The sequence below is a fragment of the Triturus cristatus genome, chromosome 3_1 (assembly GCF_964204655.1).
Source record: "Triturus cristatus chromosome 3_1, aTriCri1.1, whole genome shotgun sequence".
Lineage (NCBI taxonomy): Eukaryota > Metazoa > Chordata > Amphibia > Caudata > Salamandridae > Triturus > Triturus cristatus.
In genome coordinates, this window is record NC_140583.1 from 461,596,402 (window position 1) to 461,612,630 (window position 16,229).

Genomic DNA, 16,229 nt, shown 5'->3' on the forward strand with positions numbered 1-16,229 from the left:
TCCCACTCAAGCCTTACTTAACCCCCACTCCCCCTCCGCCCCCCCCCCCCCGCTCTACAGCATTCGTCACTTGCCCTCCCTTAGCACTACCCTGCTCCTACGCTTTACCCAAAATATATTTTTAATATTTTATGACCAAGGGCCTTGGAGGCCGATTTATTATCAATAAAATAGGGAATCTGAAAATGTGGTTTCCCTGGGGCGATTCGTTAGTTTGGCACAGGCGAACCGATGAGCCCAAAGCAATCACCTGGTATTCGTTTTGCAAACAAACCATTAATCAAACTTAATGACATGCTTGTGTTCAAATGAGTTTGGAGGTAAGAGCTGGAAGATGTCCTAAGAAGCAGAAATGTGTTTTGCTAAAAAGTTGCCCAGCCTTTTACAATCCACGTTGTATCCTTGAAGTTGCTTTTCTTATAAACAAACTATTCAAGACCTCCTAGCACACATAACAAAACATGCATTCCGTCTGTGGCGCCATGCTCCGCCTAACGCCGTGAAATGTTTGCATACTGCCTTGTGAGTGGCCCATAGACGTGTCGATCGAGTGATGTCACATTTATATTTTCCGTGCAGCGTGTGAACGTTGGCAAAGGCCGTGCTCCGCTGGAATGCGCCCTCGCTGTACTCCCTGACAGCAGTTGTCTGCTCTGTCAGTGCGGAGAACAAGGGACGGCTCGGGTTTCTGCTATCCGTAGAGAGCCAGGACACCTCCCCGGGCTGCGCTGTAGCAGGGCGGAGCGGGTTTCCTCTCACGAGAAATACCTTGCCATGGATGCTGAGAGGGGCGTCACCGGCGCTGAAACTTGGCTTGACAAAGTTTAAGGTTTGGAACCAGCAGCACTGACCGCGGGTCCATCTGTGAGACCAGCCTGCTCCACTCAGCGCAGGGAGAAGCAATGAAATGAGCAGTCTGCCGGGAGAAGCAATGAAATAAGCAACGTGTGTGCCTTAGAAAAATACAACAAGGTGCTAGGGTAAAAAGAATACACTCGGAAGTCACAATGAGCGCTTCTGCTGCCACCGGGGTCTTCGTGCTGTCTCTCACAGCCATACCAGCCACCTACCTCTTCAACATTGTGGCTGCAACCAACAGGTGAGGTGGAGCTGCCTTAACTGGCTATCAGGGTGCGCGGGATACAGGCACGCGCCACAGCACAGCTGTGCAACATATCTGGGCAGATTTAGGAATGCACCTCCCAGAATCTTCATCATAGAGTATAAAAAACACTCGGGACGAATGACTGTGAGTGTATTTGGAAACTGGAGGGTGATATAGCGACAAGCGAGGTTTATTTATAAGTTTATTATATAGCACTAGCTAGACCCGTGGGTATCAGAGCGCTTTACATGCAAGGAAAAAAATAGCTTAGTGTAGCATTTCATAAGATGCATACAACGATAAGCATAACATTTTAAAACAGCATAACTTAAAGGGGTGAATGACATGTTAAATAGTTGGGGTGGCACGATACAACGATGTAGGTGCATGTGTGTATCGCAGGGCGTTAACCAGCACCAACAGCTTCAATGTAGTCTATGTAGCTTCATGGCACCAAGACTGTGTTACTTGGAAACCGACACGTTTTTTTTAACTGGTTGGCGACTAATGCAAAGAAAAAGCTGCATAATAAGGTTCACGATTACTGTTTTAAGGGATTTAGCGATCATATACATTGCTTATCTACTTGCATCTTTAGATAAAGGCTGTGTGCCCACGTGGTGTTTTCGACCAACACGCCTCTTCCTTTGAACGATTGTTTCCAGGCTGGCTGCCACTTGCATGCATTTTTGCCAATTTATTCACATTAGGCTGCATTTTATTTTGATCAGACGAAGTTTATTTTGAGGTCCACCAAGCTGTGCAGTAGCCATTTTTGTTCGGCTGTTTTTCTTTCCTTGGAAATACAGACCTGTGTGTTATTTATAGCAACTGTCAGAAGACAAATGTGGGCATGGGCGCTAGCAACAATAGCTGCGGGTGCCTGGCGAGCTTGGCAGGTTGTTGCAACGCGAGCCCCTGCCCTGCCCCGCTAAAAACGGAAACGCCAAGACTGGGTGAACCGCGCTCACCAAGAAGGGACAGACAGGGATGTACCATCTAGAAGAGCACGTGGAACAATTCAGAACGAGGCTGTACGCGATTGCGTTATTACACGAGTAGAGGATGTGGTCCGTCGGCTAAACTGCCGACTTTGGTGCTGGAAACCAGGGTTCGAGCCTCAAGGTCGCGTCCACATCCTGTGATTCGCGCGCACATAAATACATAGCATTCAAACCATTACATTCTCAGGCATTCATGGTGTTAATTGTGAAAAGGATGACATCAGATATTACTTTACTCTGTGAACCTGCTGTCTCAAGTAACTTGTGACATGTAGATTAGTGCCATGAAAAATAATGGGTAGTATGGTAGGCGAAAGGCAGATATGTGTATGATACACGCAACGATGGAAGAGCTTTTTGAGGAAAAAGGAGACACCTAAATGCAGGGCACAAATCATAAAAAATAAGTTGGGGGGGCTAACCATGTTAGGCAGTATGCTAGTGACATCAGAGTGTGTGACATCAAGCCTTGTGACGTTGCACGTGGCATCACAGGAAGTGGCAGCACAACTCGACCACACATATGTTTAGCAGGTCTACAGTGAGTGCAATTGAGTGCATTACAAGATTTAACAAATGAGATTTTGTGTTGGGTTGTGCAAAGAACTCTGGGTCTAAACTTATACATTTATTTTTTAAAGCTTTACTACAAAGAAATTGGCAACAAGGAGAAACATGGCAGTAAATCTGATCTGCTTAATTGGTTGAAAAGTCTGCATTTTAAAATATCTCATCAGGTTAAGGCAACTGCTGCAGAGATGTTTGTGTGCTAACTAAATTTCAGGGAATTTATAATAATGGTAAGATAACGCTGGACGTTAACGTATTTGCTGGAGAGCTCTATATTCTGCTGGTCCCAATTTTGAACCAAAGTAGCATATAGAGTTAATATGTCTCCTGCAAAGTATATTATGTGACACAAAGATGACAGATTTTTATTTAAATGGGTAAGTGGGTTACTGCCTTTAACTCAGAAATCCGTTTGTTACTTGCAGTTCATAAATTGTAATCCTTCTAATATAGCACGGTGTGCTATGAAGCCCATGTGGCCCCTACACCTTGTAACCCTCACTGTTTTATGTAATACAGCCTGTATATTGATTTATACACATATGATTTATTGTCAATGTATAATGTGTGTGTGTGATGTAAAGTGTTTTGACACCCTGCAATTGGATTAGTAGCACTATAATGCTATAAAAGAAATAAGAAAAAATTGTGTTATTTAAATTGTTATTTGTGTAAATATTGAGACATACCCACACATCTGACATTCCTATAGTGCATGCATGTCTCTTATATAAAGGGACTAAACAAAGTCAAAAGCATCTGTGAAGTTTTAAGCTGTGTGCCTTAGTTTCCCCTCCATTGCTTTTAGGTGTGAGGCTCCCGATAGCTCCCAGCCAGAATACTTCAACAAAAGGAGACCGTATGGCCCCTTAACTTCTTACTTTTTTTTGGCCCCAGCTGGGATCTGATAAGCCCCTTCCCCACCAACAAAAGCTGACAAAGTGTAGGTACTGCTGAATGTGTCCTGGTGTCTGAAAATTACAAGTTTACCCTAATATCTGTGGGGACCAACCTCTTCAGCACTGTAAACGGCGTCCACCCCGTGAGTGGGTAGATGCCGTCAACACGCGAGTACGCTAGACTTATGCCCTGCAAAATGCTGTGTGCCTCAACAACATAAAAAAACAAGCATTTGAGAATCCAATAAGTTTGTTTTTCACAGGGAAAACCTGTTGAGTATGAAGAAGTGTTTTATGTATTGCTGTGGTGAGTCAGGTTAACAGTTACTGGGATGTGTTAGCATGGTGCTGCGTAGGGGCTGTGAACACTCATGGTAGAAGAGTGGCACTGGATGGTGACAGCACAGTTTTTGGATAGTAATGTGGTCCTGGAGTATGGTGTTACAGTAGAGGGGTGCCAAGTTTTCAGATTGCTTATGTGTGAAAGTCCAATGTTTCAGTGACATTTGAGAGTCTAATGCGTGACACTTCGAGTGACACGTATCTTATGCTGTGTGTTATACAATTTTTAAATAACGACTTGCATATTTACAGTGTCTTCTCAGTCACAGGCTAGGACCTCATAGCCACTACACAGCACAGCTCCAACCAGGATTCAATTCTGTTTCTCTCAAGTTACAAACAGACATATGCAGGGACTGGGTTAACCAATTGAGGTGTCATAGCGTAAAATAATGTATTTCCCACTGATAGCTTATACTTGCATTTATCTTTAATTTAAGTTTTTTTTTTATATGCTGTTACTTGCAGGTGAAAGACCAACAAAATTGTTAGAGAATATTTTGCATCTTTAGCCATATATTTGACCCCATCCTAGGGTGGCCAAATGTCCCGGATTTTCCCAGACAGTCCTGTTTTTTCAAGGACTATTCTGGGGTACCGACATGGCTTGGAAAAATAAACACGTCCTGGTTTTTGATAGAGGGTTGGGTGAGCAAGCGCAGTTTCACAGTGCTGTGCAGGCTCATGTTTACACTGACACTCATCACAGGGGTGACAAAGTTTACTTGGTAAGTGTCTCCTACTGTGCTGCTTGGTGTCATTCAAGCTACACAGTAGAAGTTAATGAGAGGGGTATTAGCATCTACAAAGGCCATCACCCAAGACAGGGATCACAAGTCTGCCCTTGGAACAAAGCATGGGGGAGGGAGTCTTTAGGAAGATATGCAACAATCTGTGTATAATGTAATCTCAAGGTATATATGATTTCAAGGTGTAGTGTGTGTGTGTGTGTGTGTGTGTGTGTGTGTGTGCTCCCTGATGTGCCGTTGACATCAGAGAGCAAATGAGGGCAATCGTTATTGTATGCATATCTAGTAATTAATGAAATGTTATTCCAAAATATGCAATGAACATTCTGATGATTTTCAGACATTTGCGATTAGATACTGTAGGCAAAGTACATATTAGAGTGAAGCTATGTCCCACCGGTTTGAGCATGTTTTCAGTTAAAGAATGTATAAATGGAGTATCATATTGTGTAATAAGCATGGTTCAATATTATTCCATAATGTAGGCTGAACCCTTCTATTTTGGTACCTGGCTGGAGAACATTAATGAGATCATATATACAAAAGTATATATGGGGAAAGGCTGTTCTCTTGGAGATGCAGTAAATCGATGTTTATGTGGTCTATTGTCAAAGTCTACTGTGTGCTAACCACGTGGTTATTCGGTTTAAAGGAACACTGTGAACCGTAAAGCGTTTATGTGATCAAGGCCGCTTGAGTCCTGCTGAAACGCGTCAGGGACATGCACTTGCACAAAAGAGGAAAATAACAAATTAAAAACTTTTGCACCTTTAACCCCTTCTGTGCCCATGACGAGCTGGACTCGTCATGGAGCACGGTCGCGCTGTGCCCAAGACGAGTCCAGCTCGTCATGAGGCATTCCCCGGGGAATCCCTCTGGTGCGGGCACCAGAGGGATTCCCTTTTAACCAAAATAGCCTCGGGAGCTGGGGAAGAGCTTCCCCAGCTCCAGAGGCCCCCCCCCCCCGCTTTCAGTGTAATGACGATCGGCGCGCACGTCGCGCCGACGTCATTACACTGAAAATGAAACTGAAATGAGCCAAGAGGCTCATTTCAGTTTCACTTTGTACGTGCTCAGGGGGCTATTTCAGCCCCCTGAGCACGTAGAAAGACGGGAAAGGTATCGTTGGAAAGGGGAGAATCTCCCCTTTCCAATGGTACCCCTCCCCAGTGGATCCCTGCTTGGGGATCGCCACAGGAGGGCGATCCCCAAGCAGGGATCCACTCACTAGACACCAGGGAGGGGGGAGAGGCCCCTTGGGCAAGGGCCTTTGCTTCCCCAAATAATTTTGGCTTCAGTTAGTCTTTTTGCCCCCCTGGGGGGCAGATGGGGGCATTAGCCCCCAATCTGCCGCCCGGGGGGGGGGGCAAAAAGCCCACTAGACACCAGGGAATTAAAAAAAAAAAATAGGGGTGGGGGCTGCCCACCCCCCCAATTATCACAGTCTTTCTGCCCCCCCCCCGGGGGGCAGATGGGGCATTGGCCCCTAATCTGCCCCTTCGGGGGGGGGGGGGCAGAAAGTCCACTAAACACCAGGGATTTTTTTTGCGCAATTGTTTTTAGGGTGTGGGCACGCCAATGCCCCCAACTTTCCCCCCCACAAAAATGACAGTCTTTCTGCCCCCCAGGAGGCAGATGGGAGCTGTAGCCCCCAATCTGCCCAGGTTCTGTTACCCAGAATCCATTGCAAACCTAAAAATGTGTCCAAAATAGCACATTTTCCTCACATTTCTGTGGTGGAAAGTTCTGGAATCTGCGTGGGTCCACAAAATTCCACCCACCCTGCGTTCCCCAAAGTCTTCAGAGGAAAAATGGTACCTCACTTGCGCGGGTAGGCCTAGTGCCCGCGTCAGGCAAGGGCCCAAAACGTATTGAGGCGACATGAAAATTGCCTACCTCAAAATGACCTGGTTTTGCAAGGGGGGTCACCTGGGTTTCTGGCCCGGTGCTCGGCGGCCACCTAGGGGAACCTACCAAACCCACACATTTCTGAAAACTAGACACCCGGGGGATTCCAGGGAGGTATGGCTTGCGTGGATCCCCCAACGTTTCCTTACCCAGAATGCCCTGCAAACCTCAAATTTAGCTGAAAAAATCACCAGTTTTCACACATTTTTGTGTGGGAAAGTTGTGGCATCACCGGGCTGACACAAATTTCCTACCACCCAGCGTTCCCCCGGGTCTCCTGATAAAAACGGTGCCTCACTCGTGTGGAACGCCCAAGGAAACGTTGGGGGATCCACACAAGCCATACCTCCCTGGAATCCCCCGGGTGTCTAGTTTTCAGAAATGTATAGGTTTGCTAGGTTTCCCTAGGTGCCGGCAGAGCTATGGTTCAAAAACTACAGCTAGGCACTTTGCCAAAAAAGGGTCATTTTTCGCTACGAAATTGAGGTGTGTCCACCTTACGTTTTGCGCCGTTTCCTGTTGCGGGCACTAGGCTGACCCACACAAGTGAGGTACCATGTTTCTCGGAAGACTTTGGGGAACGCGGGGTGGGTGGAAATTTGTGTATCCATGCAGATTCCAGAACTTTCCACCAGAGAAATGTGGGGAAAAGGTGTTTTTTTGGCAATTTTTTAGGTTTGCAAGGATTCTGGGTAACAGAACCTGGTGGGAGGCAGTCAAGTCACCCCATCCTGGATTCCCCTGGGTGTCTAGTTTTCAAAAATGTATAGGTTTGCTAGGTTTCCCTAGGTGCCGGCAGAGCTAGGGTTACAAAACTACAGCTAGGCACTTTGCTAAAAAAGGGTAATTTTGCAATGTGAAAATGTGGTGTGTTCACGTTGGGTTTTAAGCCATTTCCTGTCGTAGGCACTATGCCTACCCCTACAAGTGAGGTACCATTTTTATCGGGAGACTTGGGTAATTCAGATTTGTAAAGGAATTGTCATTACCTATTGACTTTCGATGCCTTTCTGCCTTCCAAATGAAAGACATTGTGTAAAAAAAGAAGTCATTCTAAAAAATGACTGATAATTCGCATGCTAGTATGAGTATCCCAATTTCGGAAATGTGCAAATATCTACTGTTTCTAAACTATATATTTTGTTCCCATTTCAGAAATACATAGGTGTCTTTCATACCGATTTTTCCATGTACACATTTTTACAGAATCATTACCATATACCCGGTACATAATAAAAAACCATTGCAAGTTGCTGCTCAGTTTTTGGCTCTGGGTTCGTCCGGTTCTTGGTGAACCTACAAGTCCTATATATCCCCACAACCAGTAATGTCCAGCGGATGTAACGGTATATTGCTTTAAAAGAGCTGTCATAATTAGAAGAAGTTACAGGTGAAAACGTTGACACAAAAGGCGCTTTTTTTTAACAAAGTTTCAATTTATCCTATATTAACTGTTAGTTTCTATAAAGAAACCTTGATGGAGCTACACAAATGACCCCTTGCTGAATTCAGAATTTTGTCTACTTCTCTAAAATGTATAGCTTTCCAGGATCCATTATTGCTTTTGTACCCATTTCTACCATTAACTGGAAGGAGGTTGAAAGCACAAAAAATAGCAAAAATAGGCTATGTCCCAGAAAAATGCCAAAATTGTGTAAAGTTTTGGGTTTCTGACAAAAGTCTGGTATCCCCTAAAAGCTGGGAAAATGGTGATTTCAGCCCCACAAACCCTTTTTTGATAACATTTGCAGGGAAAAACCCAGATGCTTTCCTTTGCAGCCCGTTTTTCCCATCTTCCCCCAAAAAACCTAAATTTTGCTGTATTTTGGCTCATTTCTGTGACCCCTCCAGGGGAATCCATAAACCCTGAGTACCTTCAGAATCCCCATGATGTTGGAAGAAAAGGACGCAAATTTGGCGTGGATACCTTATGTGGTCAAAAAGTTACAGGGGCCTCAGCGCGCACTACCCCAAATAGCCAAAAAAGGGCGTGGCACAGGAGGGGAAAAGGCCTGGCAGCGAAGGGGTTAAGGAGTCCGTGCCTGCTTCTTGCTGAAGTCACAATGAAGTATTGACTTCTATATATCCTCCAAGCTTTACAAAAGTTAAGAGTCCGGTCGCACTCATGGAAGATTTGTATGGAGAAGCTCTGCCGTGTTACGGGGCTGCACCTCCAAGAGCGCCGATATATCCAGCCTAATCGAGCCAAGTGGAAGGAGATATATATCTTCCAACTGCTCTTAATAGAGACCACAGACCCGTGGAGGGTGGTGCATGCACCGGGAGAGCACCAGGTACTACAGAATATCCAGTCCTTATCGCATCGAGAAAATCATGCACTCTCAAGATTCAACGATAATGATGCTTCAGGAATATTTATTAAGCTTCCACGCAACGCGTTTCGGCAGTTACGCCTTGTTCACAAGACGGAAGTAAGAGTCTAAGTCACCCATATATACAACACGTAGTAGACCCAGTGCATCATTCATAGACACCAAAAGAGAACTTAACTCAGCAGAGCGTCTCCCAGGACCGTGAAAAGCAGTGGCCATCTTAACATTGGTTTACGTACATACAATGACAGCATACACCTTGATAATTCTCAAAGCGATTTCAGTTTGTCGTTAGTGTAATGGATAGTCTTGAATTAATATATATATATATATATATACAGCAATCATAAAAATCCGCATTACAATATGCAGATGGAAGACAATTTTTTTTTGTAAGACAATTTTTTGTATACAACATTGAATAACCTCCTGTTACATTGTATTGTTCAGCATATTCTATGACTTGCATCGTGTGATGCCTGTTGCTGTCTCCTCTAGTGTTGTCTTCCTGTGGCCCCTTGAACTCATTTAACATGTGTTATAATCCAATGCGGTGGTCACGTGATGTGTAAAACAAAACCCGTGTTTAAATAAAGTCACTTGAAAATGTGTCTACCCGTCCCATTGCATCGACAAGTGATCTGTCCATACTTGCTCCGATACACTCAGTGAAAAGTATATCTAAATATCTGCCGTTGTGGTGTACTTGGTACACATGGTAATAAGTGACTATACTCTGAATGTGGTACATGGTGGAAGAAAGTAACCAAAACCATATATCCTATACTGTAAGGACATAACAGACCACATATACAAAGTAATAATACTAGTAATATCAGTTCGTCTAGTGTGTAGTGTAGCTGTCCTACAATTATAACATCGGTTTTGGGCCAGTGCCGCCCTATGTGTACCCCACATTATGTACAGTATATATTTTGTTTCTCCATGCATGACCTGTGCACACTATTTCATTACATTTCCGAAGTCTACTTCAAGTTTTGTAGCATGATACCTCAATGCAATAATTCCTCTATAACGGGCCAGTGCCCAAAATGTGCGAGGTTTAAAAGGCAGGTACAGTGATGTATACAAAAGAGACGAGTCCTAAAAAAACATAGAGAAAGAAAAGATCGAACCACAGGTGACTGGTCTCGACAGACGTGATACAATTTCACCCGTGTTGCCTTGTCCAATCGTAGCAAGGTACCTGGCTTTAAAAGGAGGGCGGGAGAACTATTGATGTTTGAATCCCGGCAGCATTTGATAAAGTTTTTTAATAAAACGAAACGCGTCATGCATTAATGCCGAAATAAATGGATTTTAAGCAGCTTCTCTGGAGTCCCGTGGTGTTCCTCTCCTTTGAAACTTCGAGGAGGTTGGTGCTTATATATATATATATATATATATATATATATATATATATATATATATATATATATATATAATCGCTTTGTTACTCTTTCACCATATTTCCTTCCTACTGGATACTGGATATAAAGAGCACGGACCACAAAATCCTTTCAAAATACCGCTCAGTTTATTTCATGGTTACTCAACAGGAACGGCAGCCATTACGCGTTTCGTCCCTCCCTGGGGACTTGATCACATGACGCGCATTTGCCAATAGGAATGCTTTTTATAGGATACACCCTTTTTTTCAAAGCTTGTTTTTTTCTCCTTCGTTTTTTTCTCTATTTTTTTTCTTTTAATACATTAACTTTATGTGTTGTGGTTGTGCTTATTACTTAAAGTTGTTTAATAACAACATTTAAAAGCAAACATCAACATAAATTTGGTGTTTGTTGTCATCAAGATTTAAATCATTTAAATTAAGATTCAGACTTTGTTCTGTGGATAACAGTAAGGTGCAAGTCATTGTGTGCAAATTTGCAATTAAATAAATAAATAGTTAAATGCTTAATTATATACAAATAATACACAATGTTTGTTTAAAATACACCCCTAAAATCAATAAAAACAATATTGTATGAAGATTAAATACATTGGATTACATGATCATTTTTTTTTTAAAATTTCATAATTAAATGCATGCACAAAATTTGTATGGTAGGATAAATCCCTAATCATTCGATCTGCCTAAATGCTCTTTTTGTTTACTATATTAGTGTTTATACAGAGTATAGGCTGATCCAGATAGATTATTTGGTTTTAATCATTTTCATATGTTGGATTGCCAATGCTGATATTTTAGAAGAATATTGTTTAGTCAATGCGTTGGTAATCTATCCACCTTAGTCTGAACCCGGACTCAAAAGTGCTGTCTAGTATCTTTACTTGCTAATCGATTTCTTTTTGATATTTTTTATTGTGTTTGTTATGTAATTAACACCCATTAATGTGCAAAAATATGGTGCTTGAAAAAAAGTGCTGAGTGGCTAAAATTTAATCTAAAAAAAGTATATATATTGTGTGTGTCAAACAATCCAAAATGTTTTCATGATTTTTTATTGTAGTCCTTCAAAGACAATAGGAGTGCAAGCATGTAATCCTATTTCTATGGTTATGGCTGTCATGCTTTTATGGTCTGAAAATCTGGTCACCCTACCGACCTGAATTTTGACACTGCGTTAGTGTGGTGGTATGGTGTTTATGGAGAGGATGAAGTACTGTGTGGTGTTGTAGGGTGAATGCCATGTTGTGGTTAAATCCATGTTGTGGTTGGTACTACAGTTTGGGAGTGTGTTGAATGTGTGCCATTAGTTCATCTACCATTACTTACACTTAGTATTACTTAAAACTCACCATCACCTCGACCAAGCATAGCATTAAAGTGTCTATTCGTTCAACTCCATATCTTTGGCATCATGCCCCTAGTCCCTAAAATTAAAATAGTCTTTACTTCAACGACATTACCACAACCTGAGCCCTATCCCTAATGCTAAAGTAACCCCAACATTAAAACTGCCCCTACCATTGCCCCAAACCATATCCCAACCCTAAGACTAGTAGTATTATAAGCAATAGACATGGTTGATCGCTGCATTGTCAAACCCTGACCTAAAAATGTATCAATATATATCATTACATCTCTTTACAAAAGTTAGAAAGTTACTGGCTTCACAGGATGAAAGTACCCTCCAGGACCAAGGATATGTTTCACTAACATTAGAAATGTCTCTGAAAACCAGCATGCATAACCACACAAATATAATCTTGCAGTAGGTTGGAAATTCTTTCAAATTCTCCCCAAAAATCTGCTTGCCACTCTCTGAAAACACAATGTTATACCCAAATCACAAATATCATGTTAATCAATCACGATTTATAAAGCAAGCTAATCACACGATCGGGTATCCAAACGCTTGCGGGCCCCAGAGGCAAATTCGAACAGCCAGGTCTTCCCTTCTTTGCTGCAGTGTTGGAGAAGAAGCGTCCCCCACTTCTGCTTCGGTAGATGCAGGAGTATGGGCAAGTTAAAGGGAGGTGGAGCATAGTCTTCTCAATGGTTGGTGGAAGTTTAGACAGTGGTTAATGTAGGTGGGTCCTTGGTGGTGTAGAGCCATGTGTGCGTGGGTCAGCAGCTTGAATTGCAATATTTTCTGTATGGGGAGCCAATAGAGTTTCCCGAGGTGGGGTGTGATGTGGGTTCGTCAGGTAAGGCCGAGGATGAGTCTGGCTGTGGCTTTGTGTATGGTCTGAAGTCTCTGTAGAAGGTGTGCTGCGATTCCTATGTAGAGGGCATTGCTGTATTCCAGTCGGTGTGTCAGCATTGCATGTGTCATGGTGCATCTCGTATGTAGGGGTATCCACTTGAAGACATCTTGAGATATTATATAGCATGCACAGAGTGTGGAAGCAGGCGGAGGAGATGTGGTGTTCTGTGATTTCATAGTGAGCTTGTTTTCAATGATGATTCCTAGATTTCTGGCGTGGTTGGAGGGAGTGGATGCGAGTCCTAGGTCAGATGGCCACCAGGAGTCATTCCATGTGTTGCTGCTGTTGCCAGAGATCAGTACTTCAGTCTTGTCTGTGTTAGGCTGCTGGCAGTTGTTCTTCATCCAGTCAGCGAAGTTTGTCATGCATCTGTGGAAGTTAGTTCTGGTGGTGGTGGGGACGTCTGTGAGTGAGAGGATGAGTCTGCATAGGAAATGAGGTTGAGACCTTGATCTGACAATATTGGCCAGCGAGGTCAAATATGCGTTGAAGAGCGTGGGGCTGAGGGATGAGCTCTGGGGGACACCGCAGGTGATCTCCTTGGGTTCAGAGGTGAACAGTGGAAGGTGGATCCTCTGGGTTCTTCCGGTGAGGATGGAGGTGTTCCATCTGAGCACATCCCCTTGGATCAGTGTTTGGTGGAATACGGTGTTGAATGCTGCTGAGAGGTCGAGGATGATCAAAGCTGCTGCTTCTCCTCTGTCGAGGAGGGTTCGGATGTCGTTGGTGGCTGCGATTTGGGCGGCTTCCGTGCTGTGTTTCCTGTGGAAGCCGGACTGGGAGGCGTCTAGTAGCTGGTTCTGTGCCAGGTGTGTTATGAGTTGATTGATGATGATCTTTTCAAGTACCTTCGTGGGGAATGGTAGCAGGGATATTGGCTGGTCGTTTTTGAGTTTTCTGGGATCGGCGGAGGGTTCTTGGGTAGTGGTCAGACTTCGGTATGTTTCCAGGCATCGGAAAATGTTGCAGTGGTGATAGAGGTGTTGAGTAGGGTGGTGAGTTCCTGCCGATCATTAGGTTTCCGAGGTTGAAGATGTGGTGCAGGCATGGCTCTGTGGGAGCCCCCAAGTGGATGGATTTCATGGTGGAGGTGGTGGCCTGGGTGGAGAGGATGTTCCAGATGGTCAGTGTGTGGTTCGTTCCGGTTCCGATGGTGGCTTATCTGTCGAGGAAGTCCGTAGGCATGGGTTACAGTATACTGTATATGGCTGTGATCCTGTCATGGAAGGAGTGAGCAAGGTTGTCGCACAGTTCCTCTGTGGGTGTGATGTTTTTTTGCTGGCAGCCGGGTTGGAGAATTTCTTAACGATGTTGGAAAGTTCCTTGGTGTTGTTGGAGCAAGGGCTGTCTCCTTTGTTGTCCTCAGCAGGCGATGGTAGAGGTTGAGGGATGTCTTAAAGGCTGCCTTGTCAGAGGTGTCCTCGCTGGTGTACCATCTCCTCTCCAACTGTTAGCTGTCTCGTTTTGCTGTTTTGAGTTCTTGTCTGTACCAGCTTGCTTTCTTGGAGGATTTTCTCTGAATGTTGCTCTTGATGGGGAGGATGTTGTCTGTGCAGTTGGTGATCCAGGGACTGAAGTTTATCACTCCATGTTCGAAGTTGGTGTCGGTAGCAGGGTTGAGGGCGTTCGCCCAACTGGTCTCTGAGATTTTGTTCCACCTCTGGTGGGGGGCATTGGTCATCTTGGGGGTGGCGGTGTGGGGGTTGGAGATGCTGAAGTTGACAATGGAGTGATCGGTCCATGTGAGTTCTGTGACATCGCTGTATTTGACGCAGTTGCTCGAGGTGAAAATTGGGTCCAGCGTGTAACCAGTGGTGTGTGTAGGGTCATGGATGATCTGGGTCAATCCAAGGCTGCTCATACTGTAGAGAAGGTGTGCAGTGTTTTTGTCAGTGGAGTCGTCGATGTGGAAATTTAGGTCACAGAGGAAGCTATAGTCCTTGAAGTCTAAGGCTATGGGCGCAGTGAAGTCTGCAATGGAGTTGCAGAAGCAAGAGTGCGGGCCTGAGGGTCGGTATGCAAGAGTGTCTCTCCGATAGTTGTCTGGTCATCTATGTGGAGCTTGAAGCTGAGATGTTTCATTGGGGTGGTGGTATTTTGGGTGGGGATGGTATACTGTATGGTTTCTTTGTGGATGGTTGCTTTTCCTCTTGCTGTGCTGTCTTGGTGAGTGATTTTATATCTGTCGGGGATAGCTGTAGCAATGTCTGGGATGAATGTGTGTTTGAGCCAGGTCTCAGTGAGGAAGATGATGTCAGGTGCGAGGGTGGCGATGAGGTCCCATACTTCAGAGAATGCTTGCATAGTGAATGTTGTTCAGGTGGTGTCTGTCGTGTGTTTGGGATAGGGCTAGTCGGTGGTCTAGAGTGTGTGCAGTGGCAGGTGAAGTGGCAGTGGGTGCAGGTAAAAGGTCTTACTTTTGAGCATGATTCAGCGCGGTGGCAGTGTTTGTTGTGGGCCTGGGGTCAAGGGTTTAGATCTCGGCTATGGTGTATCATCGGGGGGCAGGAGGACCAGGGGGTCGTGGCGTTTGTCGTAATTTTGCCATTTTCATAAAAAAACCTCTTTTATTTCTACCTCACACGTGCATACCGTCATAAACTGACATCATCTTCTGCTTATGTAGGCCCCTGTTCTCATCCTCATTTCCTTAGAAGCATACAGTTTGCAAACTGTCCACTATTATCTCACTGCCCCAGTGTAGGGCTGCAACACTGCTCCAACTCATATTACCTATAAGCACATCACAATGGTCACAGGGGCGTAACTTAGTTGGTGAGATTCAGTAGGTGTGAATCTCACATTTTCCAACTAAATAAGTGAGAAAAACCAACAATGGGATAGCAGACCCGATTCTGGGTCCCTAGACTCAACTACCAAGCCAAGAATCCATTCATTTGAGGTGTGTCACACCTCAAACACCCCACTGTAGCTACCACCCTGAATGCTCACTGAAGATCACAGCATTTCACACTGCCTATAAAATAGCGTTTTGCATTGCCCATCAACATCAAGATCTGAGATAGCTCACTAGCAGGATCCATTTCTTAGATTTGCAAATTGGTCAAGTAGCTCAATGTTACGTGTGACACCTTAATTAAGTTCTGGCTTGTAAACGTCACTTTCCCTCCTGTGAGTGGTAGTTTATTTTTCTCCATTAGACGTATATGCTTAATACTTCCAGTATGCAAACTGCTGTTGGCTAAATATGAATACATGGCTAACCAATTTTGGTTGTCCCATTGTTAGTATGGACTTGCAAGACTCCGCAAGCAAAAGGTTAGGACATTCTGAAGTTTACTGCATTCATTGTGGCCACTTGGTAAATACTCAAATAATTGCATTTTCATGCACAGAGCAAGGTACATATTGTATCACTTCTAGATGCTTCTAGGTTTAGGCATGTAATGGAATTAAGACAGAAAGAGCTAAACTGATTTGGCCAGGATAACCCAATATACACAAAATCATGATTGTTTGGTGATATATTCTTCTTAATCAAATGTCATAAAGATTGAGACAACAGAAAAGCAGTTTTGCCATGAAAGTCTACAGCAGTCCATCATCCAAATTATTTTTCAAAACATTATTTAAAGTTATACATGAATTAGCATGTTTCTAATTCATTGTCTCATGCCTACCAT

General features: G+C 43.9%; 1 protein-coding gene across 2 annotated transcripts in view; it reads left to right on the top strand.

Annotated features, from left to right (window-relative positions):
- Positions 1-558: 558 nt before the first annotated feature.
- TM6SF1 (transmembrane 6 superfamily member 1) overlaps positions 559-16,229 on the top strand; it is a 507,967-nt gene continuing 492,296 nt past the window's right edge. Inside the window, exon 1 of one of the 2 annotated variants that reach the window (XM_085644277.1) lies at positions 559-1,099. In XM_085644277.1, the coding sequence (XP_085500403.1) occupies positions 1,008-1,099 (92 nt within the window). In that variant the 5' untranslated portion in view covers positions 559-1,007. The remainder of the gene's footprint in view (positions 1,100-16,229) is intronic. The other variant, XM_085644276.1, reaches the window with a different exon arrangement.